Source organism: Melanaphis sacchari, unplaced genomic scaffold (genome assembly GCF_002803265.2).
Source record: "Melanaphis sacchari strain LSU unplaced genomic scaffold, SCAv2.0 Contig79_pilon_pilon, whole genome shotgun sequence".
NCBI classification, from domain to species: domain Eukaryota; kingdom Metazoa; phylum Arthropoda; class Insecta; order Hemiptera; family Aphididae; genus Melanaphis; species Melanaphis sacchari.
The window spans coordinates 1,640,077-1,660,901 of NW_020271559.1; the positions used below are offsets into that span (position 1 = coordinate 1,640,077).

Below are 20,825 nucleotides of genomic sequence, written 5' to 3' on the forward strand. Positions count from 1 at the left end.
TTATAAAATGCTGTTTAAATATACATTTTTTCTTTATTATTCATTAGAATTATTTTGAGTTGCTGATAACAATAATTCTTGAATTTCTTTTAAATAAGAAATCTGTGATCGGACTGTGCTTAAATATTGAGGATATGTGAGTGAACTTAATTCCTGAGCTGGTAATGGTTCTGTTCTTGTAGGATATACCATTAGTGGTATATAGCGCTGACTGCTTATACCTTAACATCAAAATATTATTGTTATATTAGTAATTATACCTAATACTATATTTTCTTATAAATATATACATTTTTAAAGCTGATAAGTATTAAATAATAAATATATTGTAGATATAAATTTATAAATTAATAAATTATAATACTTTAATATTGTTATTAATTTTCAAGTAGGGAAGAGGAAAAGTGGTGTAAATTTCAAATGACTCAATATTGTAATCAACATAATATTGATCAAAATAACATTTTTGTAAAATTGTTAATAACTTATAAATATATACATAAATAGTACTTTTGATGTTTAGTTTTTGTTTGAGAGATTACCAAAAAACTGTAAATATTTATTAATTATCAAAATAGTTGAGTAAAAAAAAAAAAATCATAAGTATAATTTAAATTTAAAAAAATAATAAATATATATAGATAATATAATTAGTAATAGATTAATGCAAACATTTTTTTATTTTAATCTTTGAAATCAGTAAGAAAGATTTTAAAATGGTTTTTTTTTTTTTTTTTTTAATTAGCTATAAATATTTTTATATTGCTATGTATTGAATATATTAAGATTTAGCAAAGTAATAATTTTATTCAAAATTAGATTCTGAGTTGTCTGATGAATCTGTTGATTTTATGATGATTTTTTTTTTTTTATGTCTGAGTACATAATAAGTAATCAATGAAATGCTTTGATTTTTACTTAAAGAGCAGTTTTGAATATAAGATTGGACCTAGTTTGTACTTCAAAGAGGTTAAATTAGAAAATTTCAATTTTTTTTTTTTATAATTAGGCAAAATGGGGTTTTTTTACACAAATACAATTTTTAAATAATTATTTTATAACCATGGTTACTAAGCTTTAGATAGTCACCATTTAGAATTTTTTTCATTGTATATGATGGGTTTTTAAATTCAAATTTAAAATAAATTACATTATAGTGATTTTCTCAAAAACGAGTTCTACTTAAGACCTTATGTACAGTATGTACAGTAGAGCAATACCCACTTGCCTTCTACCTTTTTTATTTTGTTATCAATGATTTAATATCAATTTCTTTAAAATAGTTAATATCCCTGGAAATTAATAAGTTAATTTATATTTTAAAAATTAAATAAGGAATTATAATATGTAAGTAAAAAAAAAAATGTTATCTTGTTGGAGATACATTTTGTATGAATTAGTACAATTTACTAATACAAATAGATAATTAATTTGATATTAAATCTTCATTGATTTAGAACTTAGTACTATGGATAATTAATAATTATTTAGATTAATATTTTTGATGAGCATATCAATAGGTAGTTTTTTTATTTAAGTTTAAGTTATTTGATTCAACAAAAAATGTTTGTTTTGAATGTGATAATAAGTAACGTCTAATGTTCTAAAACCCAATTTGGAGGATATTTCTTGGCTTGGATTTAGATAATTCTAACATTGTGTGTATGAATGTATTATAAACCAAGTGACTAAAATTAGGTAGATATAGTCAATACCTGATATAGGTAACTTTTAAGTAAATTATTAAGTTTAAAAATGAGCATCAAAATTTTTAAGACTTAAATATTATATTTTTAGAAAATTTTATTGTATATATGATTGTAGATAGGTGATAATAGTAAATATAGCTAATAGTATATTCATAGAGAATCTTAGAAAGGGGGGTTTTTTTAGTTTAGGTTAATCGTTTCAACAAATTTTTGTTTTAGTCTAAGTATTTTTTTTTTTTTGTATGAATTATGAATTGGAAGAACTTATATATTATATTAAATAGGCATCTAATTACTATGTAAAAATTAGGAAAAATAGACATTATAATCTAGTTTTTCTCAGAATCTTAGGTAAAAATAACTATCTTTTTAATAACGAGTAGTTTAATCAAGATAATTTAGCAGTATACCTTGTTGTTGACATTCAATGGCAGTCTTGAGATTGTACTCAATTTGATCACAAATCGAAAAAAATTCTTCAATGGTTTTCTCAAATCGGGGCCCGGGTATTTCTACAGTTTTTAATAATCCTGTGTCTATGTAATGATTTTGTTGTAGAGTATATGAAGCTGCACGTAGCACACAACTTAATGATTCTTTGAGTTGAATCACTTGAGTTTTCACTTTTGATATATTGTCTAATTTTTCCTGTTGTTGCTGCTGTTGTTGTTGCTGCTGTTGTTGTTGTTGCTGTTGTTGTTGTTGCTGCTGCTGCTGTTGTTGTTGTTGTTGTTGCTGTTGTTGTTGCTGCTGTTGTACTTGTTGCATGGCTTGAGGAACTTGAGGTGTATTTGATGGAAATACGGGCATAGACATCTTTCAACTATTAAAATGAATTTTAATATTTGGGGAATACCTTATTTTACTTATTAAAATAATAATACTGAAATAATAATTTCAGATTAAACGTTTACAACTTTTACTATAAGCTTAAAAAAGTAAATTTTAATACAAATATTTTCAAGATGCAAAAATCAGTAATTAAAAAATATAGTTGACTGAAATTTACAGATTAATCTTCGCGACTTGGGATTTTTGACACATTATAATTAATTAATTAATGAATAATGAATAATTGGCGATTGATAATTCAGAATATTATAATCACGGCGTTATCTCTTATGATCACGATTCCGGTTCTATAAACGAGATCGTGATTCTACACATTGTTTACAACATGATAGAATAAGGTATGCGTATAAAAAGTTGCTATTATACCATGTCATTTTATCACGGTTTACAATATGTATTATGGACGTGTCACACTGATGTGACTAGGTTGGCGACCTCGGTCAAATCTAGATGATAGCGCGCTCATCAAAATATATTTCCGCAGCAAGCTCTGACGCTCTATGCCGCGGGCAGTCGCTAGTACAATTTTTGTCGGTGCTCGCCAGTCGCCAGTCACTACACTATGCGTCGAGGCTTGTGTGTCTCCCTCGTTCTCTCTTTCACTTTCTTATCAGTACTACAGCGCACTGATTGTTCGATATCATTATATATAAATATTTTATTGTATTGACACTGTAACGATCATCGTCGTTTTTAAATAATTGTCCGGGAGAATAGTTGTGGTAAAATTATGGCTGACGAATACGGAAGTATGGAAGACAATACTGGTGATATGAATACCAAATTTGGGCTGCGATTACGTGGGCGCAAAGGAGCTTTAAAAAAGAAGAACGTCTATAACGTCAAAGATCACAAATTTATACCGAGATTCTTTAAGCAACCAACTTTTTGTAGCCATTGCAAGGACTTTATATGGTAAATATTGAAAATATATATATTTTTAATTTTATTTTATTTCTATAAGTTCTTTCGATTTCCTTGTGCTTAACTGTTACTGAGAAAAATAAAGCCAAGGCTATGTAAAAAATTACCTCCGATCTATTACTATACTTTAAAACATTGTGTAAGCTAATAAATTTCAGTATTTTGAAATTGGTATGTTATTCCGCCGTAGTAACAAAATTTCATAGGTGTTGTTTTAAATAATTTGTATAAAATTCAAGTTTAACTTAGGTAATATCATGATTTATGGTAAATTATGTAATTTTTTACACATATTTTAATTATTAACTTTTAAGTTTGATAATCGAACTGGTCATTTAAGTGTTGCAATTATTTTTATTTAGTAACATTATATAGGTACTGTATTTTACTGTAAAAATGTTTAAATGTTATTGTTATGTAAATTTACTGTGTGAAAAGTGAAAACTATGTAGATAAGTTTTATGCGATATACAGAATTGTATACTTATATAATTTTAGTAATTACACATTTTGAGTCAAAATATTTATGTTTTATGAATAACATTTTTTCTATACTTCAGAGATTACATTTTTTTTAATAGGTGTAATGAAAATATATTTATTTTTTTTAAATAATAGGTAAATATATTTATTTTTTTAAATTTATTATTTTGGCTTGTTATAATAATTATTTAAGATATTTGGAAGAATATATTTTTTACGATATCTTTTTTTTATTCATTTGTATTTTTTCGTATTTATTACTTACATATTACTTAAAAGTAAACGCGGAAATACAATTGAAATAGTATTTTTGAAAAATTAAAAGGACCCATTTTCAGATTTGGTTTTTATAAATCCCGAGAAAGTTTTGGAATAATTTTTAAAGTTCTTATATTTTATACTCTTAGATACTAGTCTGAGGTTAATTACTTCCTGTAGGTACCTATTTTTGTTTTGATGGTGGGTGGGGCAAACTTTAAAATACTTATGTTTTCTCCCTTGCTATTATACTTTGTGCTTAATATATATGGCGAATAGATCAAAAATTTGTTTAAAAATGTTTATTGTATAATAATTATTTTTCACTTGTGTTATATTTTTCGAGAAAATTGAATAAAAAACTGTTAAGAGTAGCTAATAGTACCTTTATATTAGATACCTAATAAAGGTAAATGGTGTCTTCAATACTATAAATGCATAAATATTATTCTAAATACCTACGATATTATTATTCAGCAATGTTAAAAATAGTTCAAAATTTGGTTGAATATTTTTTTTTTAACTCTATGAGCTCCTTTATATTTTTAAAAATTTCATTACTTTTGGCTTTATATTAGATATACCTACTTAGGTACATGGAATTTGTTTTTAAAACATTAAACCTTAAATTTTATAAATTAAACTCTGAAGTTTTAATGAAATATACAGTTTTTATGGTTAAGTAGATAAGATTAATAATATAGATCTATGGAACTTAAGTCATAAATAATTGTTATTTGTCTATGATTCGCGAGTCGAGTATTTTCGATCATTTTTTGTGAATGTACTCGTATATAAGGGATGGCATCTCGATGCTACTAGAGGCCTAATTTTTTGAAAGTGAATATCTAGCGAGCCAATATTTTACGTTTTTTGGCGGCCATTTTAGAAACATAATACTAAACGCGAAAATAATAAAGTCAAAGCAATCAGCCAGCACGATACAACAGATACTAAATTAATAATCTATTAATTTTGTTAACTATGCTCCTATTAATAATATAATATTAAATAAGAATCCATATCTATGTTTTACGATAAACATTATATCGAATATAAAATACAAAAACATCCTAACATTTTATATTTTTATAAAGTAATTTGAAATGTAACACGAGCCAGTTAAAAATGGTACGTGGGCCGTCAGTTGCCCATCCCTGATATATATGAATATAATATGATTGATTATTTATTACAACTTTTTATCTATTTACAAATATATTTGCATTATGATGTTCAAGAAATGTCTATTGTTTAAATTATTTTAGGTACTTAATTAGTACACTGTTAATAATTTTACAATGTACATAATATTATGTAAAATCTCGAATTACTATTCTTCGTTAATTTGTAGATATACGTGTAGGTTGCAGCGTAACCAAAACTTTGGATTGGGAGGTTTCAATTTATTTTTTATGTAGTCATAAATGTTGAAAATATTATTCAAGGTTCCTAATAAGTGGTTCTTTTCCAGGTAGTTTAAAATTATACAATATATACAGTTACAATTTTTTTTAAAAAGTGTATGAAGTTCAAATGTTGATAAAATTTGTCAAACAATCATTGCAAATTATTTTGAAAGTAGTTAAAATTCATACAAATTTAATTTTAATATCTTAGACTTCAAAATGTAATACAACTTGAAAGAAAACATTTACTAAATTTTTTACAGCAATTTAAAATTACCATATATATAAAGGCATATTATACTTTTAGAGACACTTGAAGTTGAAATTTTTAGAAAATCGGATATTTATACAAAAAATAATGATATTTCCTAGTTATTATATTTTAGTTAATTTTATTTAAAAAAATATTAATGTTAGGGACTTGAATTTTTTTTATTAGTCATTACGTATATTACCTATTATTTTATATTTTATACCATGAACTCTTTTATGATACATTAATATTGATTCATAAGTTATAAGTTAATAATTATTATGTAATAATATGTAATATTCGATGATTTTGCTAAAATCGTTTAAGTTCATTTTACTGTATTACTAGTTGAAACAGACTTTTTTAGTATATTTACTAAAGCCACTGAACTTTTTATCAGTCATTGTTAATTTAGAATTAAAAATTTAAGAACTTTTTCAAGAACTTTTAATTGTTTTTAAAGAATTTAAATCTATTTAGACCGTTGGCATTTTTATTTTATTTTTAAATTTTCGTGTTAATGTTTATTTTTTTTTTTTGGTTATTAATTTCATTTGAGTATTACAATGTATTCAGCCCAAGAGATTTACCACTAAATATTTCTGCTTGATAATTTTAGAATGAAATAAGGTTTTCGGGACATGAAAGGGAGGTAGTATTAAACAAAATATACATTCTGAGAATTTTTTAACCTTTTCGTTACGCATATTCTCAATACGATTTACTTTTTCGTAAGCCTAGCAACGTTAATTTTTTTTATAGATTTAGATAAACTGTTTTTTAAACAATTTTTAAGCAAAAAATATTTTTCTTATTAAAAAATTGACGAAGTTAGAGTATGTTAATATTTAAGAATAATTAGTTGTCACCAAAATTTTAATTATTTTCATATGTCAAATATGTGAAACTAGACATTTTTATAAGACTGGGTCAAAATATTTTAAAATTGCTCCCTTCTCTCGTTAAAAAATATTAGCTATTGCAATTTTTATATTTTGAATGTTATAGAAGAACTTACCTATATTTATACAATTGATACGCTGGGCTTTGTTTTTTGTGTTAATATTTAATATATTTAAATATTAGAATTTTTTTTAATATTTAAGTCATATTGCTATAATATATTTAAGTTTACGTTGAATTCCAAGAAAATATATTAACAATAAAATTATCTAATGCCACAGCCTATTATCTGTGAGGGTACTGTAGGATACCGTGTCATCGTAACGAAAATATGGCCTGCTGATTTTAAGCATTACCGTTCTTATTCGTTTAAATAAATATGCGTATATTTGACGAAAATATATTGTAGACATCGCTCCACAATTGAACATTGTAATTGTGCCACAATTCTGTGATCCGTTTAATATACTATATATAATAATTACATATTGAATAGAAATAAAAATACCTAAAAATAATTTTCATTTGTCGATTTTGGTAAAATATTTTAAAAACCTATTATTGTTTCTTATAATTTACCAGTAATCATACTAAGTAGAAGAATTTAATATTAAACATGCCATATTATGTATTATCATATTAAATAGTGATAAAAATATCTAGGTATTTATTGTTTTCGTCACTGGAAAATAACCACAAAAACGGTATTTTAGTTTTTTTTTTTATTATAATTTTTTTTATATAATATGATGTATATTATTTATATATAATTTCTGAGGCTGATGATTTCTCGGAATTAGATTAGGCCATGGCCTGACTGGGTTGAACTATAGTTTCGACTATGAATATTTTCATTTATACTTGAAATGTATTTGATATTGTTAAATTATTGTTTATGTATTGAGAAGTTGTAAATAAACAATAATGTTTTTTAAATAACAAAAGTCTAAATAAATAAATTTGTAATGTGTTGATTCTTATAACTTAATTAGTTTATATTATTTTTTTAATCTTATTTCGAAAGTATGTATAGCTGTGATCAGTGTAAATTACGAAAATAAAGAAGTGTTAAACATATTATTATATTATTTATAAATTTAAACATTGCTTATCAATTTTATTATCAAAAATAAATAGTTTTTACTAAAATAGTTTAAAAAATAGTTATTATTTTTATATTATGTTAAAACAATCAATTTGTATTGCGTATGCGTGTATCAAAATCGCTGAAAATTTTTAAATTTTCTTAGAACGTAAATTTCAGTGCTTGAAGATCTTTTAAAAACGGTAATTTAATTTAAACTCAAAAGATGTGAATAAACGTAAATAAGGCATAAACTTTTATTACATAAATAAAATAATTGTAAATACTAATGATATATTTATGTTTTATATTTATATATATTATATGTATCAGAATGTATGTATTATACTTAATAATATTTACTATGAAGTTACAAATGCTAGAATAGTACTTGGATTAGCTTAATAAATTAAAAATATTTTTAGCTTTTCTAATAACAAACGTTTGTAGTAAATTTAAAATGTGTGTGTGTTAGTGTCTCTAATTGATATAAAACTATCACAGGTTGATTTCTACGCGAATTGTGTTATAGCACATGCGAATTAATACAATTGAATTTTGTAGTCTGTTAGCAATAATAAAATGTTTTGCTAATTAGATTTCATTTAAGAATATTAATAACTAATAATATATTCTAAACTTTCGCTTTTTGCATCATGCTTCAAGGTTTGAGGCATTACATTTTTTCGTGATTGAGTTTTAAAATATCTATATGCTGGTTAGGATATTTTAATACATATCAATATTTACAGAATTAAAAAATATAATTTATTTGTTAAGAAATATTCGAGTTCAGACCATAGTTAGGATTTTTTTTTCGAGGGAGAGGATCTAAATAATTTTGTATACATTTTTTATTTTTTATTTATTACATAATTGATTTACAAAATCTTTAAATTTTAAAAAATCTCTGAAGGGAGGGGTCCAGACTTTTTGGACCTCCCTAGATACGCGGTTGCTTGAGTTAAATATTATTTCGCTATTTCTTGTTACATTTTTTATTTATTGGTTTTATATTGAACTAATTTTTGAAAAAAATGTTGCATACATTTTATTATATCATATTATAAAATAAATTTTATTAAAAATTAGTTTTGCATAAATATTTTTCCATTTTTCCATAATTTTTTCCCCTTATTATCTTTTAAATTATTAGAAATTTTCAATTTTGATCCTTAAACTCTATTAGTTAGATACAATTTGCTACCAATTTTACCTTCAAGTTGATGATTTGAATATTTGTTCTGCTCTAAAAAGTAATGACATACTATAAATTATTAAATAAATAAATAAATAAATAAATAAATAAAAACAATAAATAAATAAAAACAATAAAAAACACGTAATTGTACTAGTAAAATCAATACATTAATTTCTTCACTTAAAATCAAAAATGAAATCATATTTTATATTTTCAATGATGAATGATTTTTAACCGTCGGTTTGTGTGAATTTGCTGGCTCGGTAAATTTTGTTTAATATATTTCATTTAATTGTATATAGATATTATTGTATTGTAATCTACACTTGTAGTATTTTCAATTCTTGTATTTAGCAACTATCTGTATTAATTTACAATATGTGATATATTATTGACACTTTTAATTTGTAACAAACTCTAATTATATGTGTTAACCTTTTGAGTATAAAATAACTTTAATTAGGTTTCATAATTTACGTTACAATTGCCCTCTAGCTCAAAAAAAAGTGTGTGACGAATTCCATTCTTTTTCAATCGTTGTTGACCTTGTAGACAAAAGTCCAGTATAAAATTTGTCCTACAGTGCAAAATAAATTTCTGTTTTCTTTAGCAATTATTAAATTTATGTATTGTTTCTTTTAGAAATTAGATATTATAATATAGAATTACCATTAGTTTTATTTTATATTCAACTTATAATTATAAAATTCATTATTTTAATTTTCCATTTACAATAATAAGATAGTAGATTTGTAGGTATATAATGTTATTACTTTCCAACTGCATTATTAGAAACATTGTTAAGGCAGGTATATAAAGTATAGAAAATTGGTATATTATTTTTTGTTCTCATTTGTATCATCATTTTTGTAATGAAGTAATTAGTTCTATTCAAACAATGATTAAAATTATGAAAAAAATTATACATTCTATTCTAAAGATAATAATAATAGTGTCAATAATAATCTTAACTATATACTATCATAGTATTATACAATTTTAAACTTTAATTGAAATAAGTTACTAATCCAAATATTTTCAATGTTGCAAAGACTTAAGGCAAAAATTTTCACTTGTATGGCTTTTACTGAGGTGACCTAAATACAACCGACAACCATGGAACTTTTAAGGGTTCTATAAAGAAACACAAACTTTTGAGAGTATTATATAACAATTGTCTCTCTAGGGAAATTAACCATTATATATACCTAACGTTTATAAGTTATGACTAATAAACGATCAATTTTTCGGTAGATTTAAAATATTTATGTAAGGTAAAATCAAAAATTCAAATGTACACATTAACTTTAGCTATGTATTTCTTATATTGTTGAACAACTTATTACTAATTATGTGATAAATGATTTATCTTTGTTTTAATAATAGAATATATAAATAAACTTATATATAATAAAAAAATGTAATATTATGTTACAGCAGCTATAATATTATGTAATAAAAAAAAATAATTACTTAGTTTGATTTTTTATAGTTATTTATTACATTTTAATTATTCTTACGATTTATAATGGTTTTTTATGCTTAGAAACGTATATATTTCAAAATTAGTTTGTTTTAATTTTAATTATTAATTTTATTTATTTTTACATTAATTAATGTATTATTCTTTGTCGTGCTGTTGTGGCCTATGGGCTTGAAATAGGCAATTGTAATATTTTACTAACGTATTGTTAAAACAGATCAGTATTCCATACATGATTGTGTTTTAAAAAGTGTTCGAAACGTTTTTTGTGTTAGAGTTATCTTCTAATAACAGTCAATCAAATATCTATTCGTCTTAAGACCGCATAATTATAAGATTTTACTAACGACTGACCATTTAAACAATAGTTGTTGATATGTTGAATAAGTTATTGTTTAAAAATATATATACGTTTTTGGACATACTTGTAAGTCATTAGTCATTACTAAGTAGTAAGCGTTTGTCTTCAATTATCATTTTATATTTTATTTGTTTATTTAGATATTGCTGACTTTACGGAACAATAGCTATTAATAATAATAGCTATGTTTATTTAAATACATTTATTAAATTTGAACTTATAATTTTATTGCGTATTTCAATATAAAGATAATTATAAAACGAGGCTTTAATACCTTCGCTTACTGAGATTTTTTTAACATTTCTTGCAATTCGTAATTTTGCTCAAATTTTGAAAATAAGTTATACAAATATAATTTAATATGTTTTAATTAGTGCATTATAGATTAGTAATGTAAACAAATAACTATAATACATTGAATAAATGAATCAAAGGTATATTAAATAAAAAAACATTTTTGTTTTATAAGTACAATTTAATATAACATCAATGAATACAGAAAATCGCTTAAAGTTTTTATTTCTTATCAAGTATAATTGACTATTACGCGGTGAAGGGTGTGTTATCCTCCTTAGCCCTAAAACATTTATTTTTATTTTTGACATTATATCTTAAACAGTATGATTACAAAATTATAACCTCAAAGTAATATTTAATTTAGTAGTATTCTATTGTTTTACTAATTTTATTTTTGTACCTACAACAGAGATCAAGTATTATAACTATAGTTTACTAAAGCTGCTTAAATAATAATAATAAAAAAAATCCCGCATAAATTATATTTTGTATGTATTAATTTTTTTACAATAGGTTAAGTTTGGTAAGAGTAAACTATATAAAAATATGTCGAAGGAAAAATAATCTTAAAATGTATTGGAAAAATTAATTTTTTAAAGTTTTATGTAGAGTCAATTATATTATACTTTTGCAGACTGTATAGAATGGTGTTGCTTGTATTAGTATTTTTAAAAGAACTTGTAACGATTGATTTATGTAAAAAGTTGTCAGTCTTATGAATATTTTGGTTTGAGTATCAGCATTTGAAGAAATATCGTTAAATATCTTCTTTTTTTTTATATAATGATTTATCAAAAAATTAAATATTGCAAAATATTACTATATCCTATTCTGAAATGAGCGTTCATGTAATTTGAACATTTCATTCATACTAACAAACTAATAATTGAATATCATTAGTCATAATTAAATAATGATATCTTAATAAAATATTATTTTAAAAATAAGTAAAATAAATTTGTATTAATTAAAGTATAAAATATGTAAGAGCATTTGATATGTATTTGTAAAATATTTAATTATTTTTAATATTTTTGTACTAAGTATTGTATTTTTTTTTCTAATAATATTTATTATCAATTATTTTAATAATATTTTTATGATTTTTGAAGCTTTATATAATTTATAAGTATATGTTTATAAAAAAGAAAGATTTTAAAATAGATATGTAGTAATTTGTCTAATGATTTTTATTTGTAACATAAAAATATATATTATTATATTAACGTTATAATGATATTTACTAAAATAACAACACGATACTTGGTAGAAGAGTTTATGTAATTATTAGAATACCATTAATTGAATCGAATAAATGATTTTCCGTTATTTAATTTTAATTTCTGGGTTTTAGTTTATTTAATTACCCTATTTTATGATAGTAAGGGTAGGAAATTTAGGAAATAGGTCAAGGAAATATTAGGGAAAATAAAACCTTCATTGATGTTGTTTATGTATAATGTTTAAATTTTGTGATCAATAAAATAAATGTACGTTGGTTTGGTTTGTATATAAATTTTGGTTAGTATATCAGATTGTTCTTAATTTCTCCTCTCAAATAAAAACATATGAATTATTTATAAATTATGAATATCGACTGTGATGTTAATGATGATTTAAAACTAGTAATCTACATATTATCGTTGTATGATATATCATTGTTTAAGTTGTATTCACCACCAAAAAAAAAAAAAAAATTATCTTGTACACAGTGGTATGATTTGTTCAGCACGTTTGTATAATGAAATATTATTTTACATACATTTTAAAACCTTTCATTAATAATAATTAATACGTTTATTTTGGTAAAGACATCAGTTTTGAAATATATAATATTTTTTTTTTATCAAGATAACGACATCAATGAAAATTTCTTTGATAGATATTTATTATTTTGATTAATTTTTTCTTAACTATTATGCATTTTTTAGTATAATATTTTAAAATAAAAATGAGTATCTTTTGATTTTTACTTTATTTTATGGTTTGTATGTGTATAATTATTAAATGTTTACTATTATAATGTTTGTTCAGACAGTTTCAAGAAAAAATGTGGTGTTTTGTAAAAAAAAGCTGTGTAGCGAACTTTTTTCATTTTTGATTCCTCTTTAGATTTACAGTTATTCAGTTTTTATTTTTAACCAATTAAGCTCTACAAAAAAATTAAAATTTTTTAAATAATGCTTTTTAATTTATTGTTCTACTTCTAAATCAATAATTCTATTATACACGTCACAGTAATTTACCCAAATCAAGGTCTAGTTTTATTTAACTAAGATTGTAATATTTTGAAACATAGTATAATATATCTACTATATACGAATATTATAGAATTTTTAAGTTGAAAAAAATATTTCAATATAGTTACTCACAAAACAGCTGTATTCACTATTAGCAGTATTTTAGTCTAATTCGAAAGCTTTAAGTGTTTAAACAAATTTTAGTTTAAAGATTTTAAGATATTTTATGTATTAAAGAAATGTAATTGAATGAATCTTGTTTATAATTATTAATTACTAGGATTCAAAATTATATAATTAAACCAAATAAATTTCAGTTTTTAGTGAAATATAAACATTTTTGACCATTGTTTTCTAAACATCATTAAAAATTTAAAATAAAATATTGCAATTTAAGACATTCATTTTTAAATTTTAAATTAACAATAGCAAAAGAAAATTTCTTGTTGACTTTGATAGTGATTGGTTTTGATTTAAGGATGAACATTTCTATTAATACTTTAATGCCAATGTATATGTGTGATTTAATTACATTGTTTTGAAATTTATTTAGTACATATTTTAATTTAATTTTAGCAAAATATGTACAATTTGTAAAATATTATTAAATATTGTATTAAATAAAATTTATGTAATAGTAAATATTTGTAATTGATTTATATTTAAAATAAAATAGCTCGTATGGTGTTAATATAATATTATGTTAATTAGGTAGGTAATCTACTTTAACATTGTCATATTTTCTAATTACAAATTTTTTGAAAAATATAAATCTTTTTTTTTTTTAATATCATATACAATTTATACTTTTTAATGATTTGTTTATTTTTATACTACGATATGAAATTTAAAAACGTTTTAATGATAAGTGATGTATGAAATGTTACATACATTTCATATTACTATGATTTACAATACTTGTACATGTACTTCTTATTTTATAAATATTAGGTTTTGATGAGATTACTAGTACTAAAAAGTAAATGCAAGATTTTTTTTTAAATCTTTGTATTACATTAAATATAAATACATAAATACATATACATTTCATTAATTTTGTTTTGAAAAATTTTTTGTACTTGAATTTTTTTCTTTTATTTAGAAATTTAGATTCTTAGTAATTTAAAACATATAAATCTTTAAATTTTACAAAATATGTTTATGAAAAAATATATCTATTACAATATTAAAAATACTTTGTGATAATAAACAAAAATTGTATTTTAAGTACAAATATATGTTTTATACTATTTAATAAGTAATGGAAAAAAATCATTTATTCCAAACTCCAGTCTATTGTGTTTTCATTTTATTTCCATGTGTCTTTTATTATCATGAGTCATTTTAATATGTTAATTTTAATTACTATAGGTTGTAGGTATTCTAAAATATATTTTTTTATATATTTCCATTTTTAATAGCATAACTTTTATCTGAATACTTGTCGATGTTTTCTAATCTATGCGATAACTTATGCTCAAGTCCAATTGTTGATGTAGTTAATCTGTATTATTGGTTTAATTAAGTGTTGGTATGGCTAATTGCATTAAACTTCGGTTAAAGTGTTGTTGGTTTTTTGAAAGTTAAATATTTTTTTAATTTATATAACAAATAGAAGTATTATAGATTTAATCTATACTATTATTTATGAAAGTGATATCAATAGTTTAATGATATTTTGTTGTAAGTTATACTTAGTCTATAAATATTAAAATAGTAATTTTAAATTTATTAATTTTTCAATTTAATTATTATTTGATGTATTTAAAATTTATAATTTTTTTGAACTGTGCAATGTGCATACATTAAATATGTTGATGTATTTGGCGAACATATTTCGTATTCTGATATTCTGAAATAAAGGTGCTTAACACTCTTCTACTGGATTTATATATAATAAATTCTTTGTGCTGACTTAATGGATTAATTTTTGATGCAATATGTTTGCCACAAAACTTGATAAAAATTTAATTTTGTCTAAATTGAGGATATTATATAAAATATTTTGAATTTTTTTTTAAATTTTATTATCAATATTAATGTTCTATAATAACGCTTTATTATTTTGAATAGATAACGAAAGTATCTTATATTAAAAAAAATATATATTATAATTAATATTTAATTTTTTTCAATAATATACCTAACAATTTTTTTTCTTTATTAGTTATCAACTTGTAATACATCTATTTATGATTTATGAATTAAATAAATGACATGTATCATTAAATGTAGTTAATGAAGTAAAGTTTGGCATTGGTAAAGTAATTGCGTGTTAAAATATTTACTAATAAATATATTTTTATTTTAAAAGTATAAATTATATTATATGCATGCTCCCTTACAAAAAAAAGAAAATGTTTATTAATTTAGAAAATGTTAACACGTATATATCATTATATTTATAAACTTTATATAATGAAACTAATTTTTGATCTTTTTTATTTTAGGGGTTTTGGAAAACAAGGATTTCAATGTCAAGGTAAAAAAATTTGGAATAATTTTAATAATTTATCTAGCTTACACATTTTAATTAAGAAATATAAAATAGATAAATTAGTTTAAATGCAATGCATTTCTTAGGGGAAAGATAAATGTATTGATTTTATAATGATGTGTTTTTTGTTTTTGTGAATGAATACATGATAAGTTGTTGATAAAATGCTTCGACTTTCAAAAGAGGGGTTACATTTGGATATGAGATTGGATCTAGTTTGTACTTAAAAGAAGTCAAGTTTAAAAATATCCCAGTATTTATTTTTATAATCAGGAAAAACAAATAAAGTATCAAAGAAAAACAGAAATTTTCGACAAAGTCGATTTTGTTTTTTTTAGTGTAACTTAAAAACGAAAACTACTAAAAATTTTACATCAATTATTTATACATTCATTTTTTGTTTAGGATAAAATGTTCAAAACAATTGGACTCTTTTTGAACTATTTTTAATTAAGAGAAATTATTAATTTTTTTTAGTTTTTTTTCATGAAAATGTTAATTAGAAATTATTTGCTAGGCAGAAATTTAATGAAAATTTAATACAGAGCTCCTCATAAGTTATTAATTTCTTAATTAAAAAGTATCGGAAATGTATGGCCACAATATTTTTTATAAATTTTTTAAGTTAGAATTTTGATAAAAATCGCGAAAATTAGTAAATATTTTTGTAGTTAGAAATTTATAAAAATGTTTTCTGTGTAAGATTAAAAAATTTAATTTAATATTCTTCAAAAGTAGTTAATACTAAAACCATAAAATTAAAAAAAATTTAAAGAAAATCATTTCGTTATAGGCATGTTAAGTTCCAATCTGGGTGAAATTACTTATTTAAATGATAAATAACAATATGTTAATTATTTTGTTAATTTTTTTAAAAACATTAAATGTAGAAACTTACATTTTTAAGTATTTTATAGTATATTATAAATTTTTATTATACGTAATAACATTTTTAATTTATTTTAAGAAATTATTAACTATTTATATTTTATACTTGGAATTTATTTTTACTGTTTTATGTCATAAAAAGAAAAATTTTATTAAACTTTGAGTTATATAAGTGAATATAGTATCGTATAAATGTATATTAATATTATAATTAAATACTAATAAATAATTAATGCAATATTAAAAAAAAAAATTAACTAGTTTACCATAGTAATACTAAAAATAAAATAAATGACTAATTATAGCTATATCATAAACATATATCATCAAGTGATATAGGCTGATAGACCGTTTCCGCTTAGAATTGTTTAATAATATATCATTCAATTCAAATTTAACACACCTATAATAGTGCCTACTCGACACTTAATGTATAGTAGAGAGGTACCCACTTATCTACCCCTACCTACTTTTTTATATTTATAATTACAGTATAATTTATAATGTTGGATGTTTTTCAGTTCCAATATTACTTAACTTCGTGTAATTAAATTGCTAATTCTCCACGTTCGATTATTAATTTGTTTAGTTGTAATATTTTACATGCTTATAACTTGCTTAAAAATTAAAATAGGTATCGTAAAAAGCCATAAAGTACAGATAATATTCTTACTTATAATTTTGATGATTTCGTCAATTCTCTTTATTATTCAAGATTATTACAAAATATTGAAACTGTAAAAAAAAAAAATTTGATATTACACAACCATATAACAAAGACTATACATTGCGTTTCAAGATTTCAAATGTTTTTTGAGTGTATATTTGGAAAATTCTGAATAATATTAAGCGATTTATAATAATGTGTTTCTTTTCAATCATATTGTTGTTGGTTTTTCATTTAAAAGGAGTGTTATAATTGATCGATATAATAATTTTACTTTATGTATTGGTTGCACATTATACAACAGTAGTATTCAAAATTAGTGAGATATTTTCAAAAATTATTTAGATAATGATGATTGTTTTAGTTTTTTTTTTTTTTTTATAATTTTATGATTATATGTTTTAAGTGATGTAATTAATTAGAAGTTATACTTAACCTAAAAATATAAATTCGATATTATTAAATGAGATTTTAATTAAAGCATTATAATTTAATTTAATTTATAAGGTACCTAAAATACAAAACTCTTATGATTAAAGTTTTTTATTTTACGTTATATTAGTGACGTCCAAGGTGAAACCCCCACTGAATATGCCATGTACAATATTTAAGTATACAGAGTAATTTTTTAAACACGCTTAATCATTTAAAAAAAAATATATATATATATATATTACTTACTTTGACATTTTAAGAAATTAATCACGCGTGTATTTTTATAAGGCGTATTATTTAGATTTTTTAAGTCAATATAAATATTATATCATGATATTTTGTGCAGCTACAATAAATTCTAAATAACAATCTTTGAGGTGTAAATGGATGACTGCAGATCAGTATTTCACCATGACTAAATTCGTAATCCTCGGAATACGGGTGACACGTTTCTTCCAATTGGAAGTGATGAAGTTTTTAAATTTAATATACATATTATATAATATACTTTTTTCGTGTTGGATTATCGTCACTTCTTACCATGGGCGCCCCCAGACATTTTTTTAGGGGGGGGGGGGGGGGAAATATTTTTTATCTGAATACATAGGTAGACCTATTTTTAGAAGCTTATTTCTCATTGGGAATTTAACCAATTGCTGTGGAAAAAAAATTATTCCAGCCTTCAGGGGGGGGGGGGCAAGTGCCCCGTCTTGCCTTCCCTCGAGGACGCCCATGCTTCTCACATTATCAACATTTAAGCATTTGTAAACAGAGTGAAATACGGTTTGGTTGAGAATCGTAAACGACGTAGTAGCTATGGATAAAACTGTAGGCAACTATTGTTTTCTATTTGACCACATATACAGCAATAAAGCTTCTAAGTACATAATACTCTCGATCGATGAAATTTGGTTTACTAATTAAGCGGTTCAAGTTGATAGTTTGTTTCCTAAAAAAATCCGCTATTTAGAGATATCTTATCTGTTATCGGAGATTTCACTATTTATAAAATATATGCATTTCTTATGTATCTGTTTATGACTAATCAACACAAATACCATAATTATCCGTTTGTAAATAATATTAATCATTATATAAATGGAGGTCTAAATATTTATTCCAAATTATGCTGCAAAATTATACATTTTACACAGATACCATCACTAAGTTTTTTTTTTGTACGACTTTTGGAGGATTTGCCTCTTCTCAAACATCCCTCAATAAATATTTTCACTTGTTTTTTTTATTATAGTTATTAAAGTGGGTTGGTACTGCATTATGGATAAACTAAGTTTGTAGACATTAAATTATTTGATTGTGTAATCGATTTTGGAGTATTAAACCACTTTTATAAGTATATTACGTATAAATTAATTTAAGTGTTGATTTTTTTTTTATCTATATTATAATAATAAGTAAATAAAGTAACAACAAAAAAAAAAAAAAAAACATAAATAGTTAGGTGTGTATGAATAATAATTATTTTTTAAATAAAATACAATTAATATTTTAAAGTTTTAAATGAAAATTTACTTTATGTTCATAAGAACACGTCAGTGGGTAATCGCTATATTTTCCTTAGTTGGTCAGTCGCTCTTAGATAACATGGCGTTGCTAAACTTTTAGTTTACGTATTGTGGAAGTGCATGTAGGTAGTTGATGAAATTTCAGTGTAGGTAACAAGTTTGTGAGTATCATTATTTTCAGTCTGGCGAAACGCTTTGCCTGTTTTCCTAGGATTACAAATTGAGGTTTGCGCGTTATTTAGTGTCGAGGTAAGGTTTGGATATTATGGATATAGTAACTTATATTATTCATAGGTTCCTTATATTTTGTAAATAATAGACTGCTACACTCTTGTATGGTCATATGCAGGTTCTATGATATTAATGGTTAGAAAATAAGTTAGGATCGTAATAAGGGTTAAATAATAATTGGATTGTATTGCATATTTATGAATTTACTTTTTAGTTAAAATTTGAATCACAAGAATGTTCATATAAAAATAGTGACCTCTATCAAAGTTCTATCTTTTGCTAACACCCATTTTATTTTTTAAATCCATAAACGAGTAAAAAAAAAAATATATTATATTATTTATTTATTAAAAATTAACATTTATGTGGTCATAAGAATTAATTTTAATGCAATGTTATCTTTATGGACGATTTATCATTGTTTATAGTTGTCTCTAAGGTTGCATTCGAGTTGATTCCCGGGTCATTATATATTTTTTTCAATATTTATTCAAATATACAGCCTATTAGCGTAATACAAGAAACACTATGAGGAGATTTTATTTTTATTAAAAAAATTTAGTAATTTGGTAAAAATGTATAACAAATTGTTTTTAAAAATTGGTATCTGGTAATGAGATAATCAGTATACCACTTCATTTATTTAAAAAAAATTGTTTTTTTCTTAGTTTTTCTTAGATTTCCTAGTCCCATTGCTTCTGAATTTTATATTGATATACAACAATAAGGAATCAACTCTTGCATACTTCTTAATGACCTGGAAATCAACTTGTACATAAAATAGATTTCAGGAATCAAATCACTTTCACCGGCCTTTAATAAAGCAAGAAATTATAATTTAACTATAATTTAATTTAAATCTGAATGAAAAAGCAATCATTTTGAATTCTTTCATTAATTACATATATATTGATAGGAACCAAGTCTGATTTAAAAAACTGCACATGTATTGTGTAATAGTACCTACTTAATGAATTTAATATTAATTACAGATTTGACTAAATTATAGTAGATATAATATACATCCAATATATTATGTGCATGAAATATTTATAAAATATTTTTTGTTTGATTTTTTTTTTAATAAATATTGAAAAAGTTAAACGTTTATATTGTTAAAGTGT

The 20,825-nt window shown here is 22.6% G+C and overlaps 2 protein-coding genes across 5 annotated transcripts in view; one reads left to right on the plus strand and one right to left on the minus strand.

Annotated features, from left to right (window-relative positions):
• Positions 1 to 27: 27 nt before the first annotated feature.
• On the minus strand, positions 28 to 2,663 carry LOC112601529 (mediator of RNA polymerase II transcription subunit 29-like). The gene is made up of 2 exons (XM_025349201.1): positions 2,120 to 2,663; positions 28 to 221 (listed from the first exon to the last, which is right to left on the minus strand). The coding sequence occupies exons 1-2, from the start codon at positions 2,523 to 2,525 to the stop codon at positions 37 to 39; spliced, it is 591 nt and encodes a 196-aa protein (XP_025204986.1). The 5' UTR covers positions 2,526 to 2,663; the 3' UTR covers positions 28 to 36.
• Positions 2,664 to 2,959: 296 nt separating this feature from the next.
• Positions 2,960 to 20,825, plus strand: part of LOC112601527 (protein kinase C, brain isozyme) — an 86,290-nt gene continuing 68,424 nt past the window's right edge. For 3 of the 4 annotated variants that reach the window (XM_025349197.1, XM_025349199.1, XM_025349200.1), the window contains exons 1-2: positions 2,960 to 3,476; positions 15,908 to 15,939. In XM_025349197.1, coding sequence (XP_025204982.1) covers positions 3,292 to 3,476; positions 15,908 to 15,939 — 217 coding nt within the window. In that variant the 5' untranslated portion in view covers positions 2,960 to 3,291. The remainder of the gene's footprint in view (positions 3,477 to 15,907; positions 15,940 to 20,825) is intronic. The other variant, XM_025349198.1, reaches the window with a different exon arrangement.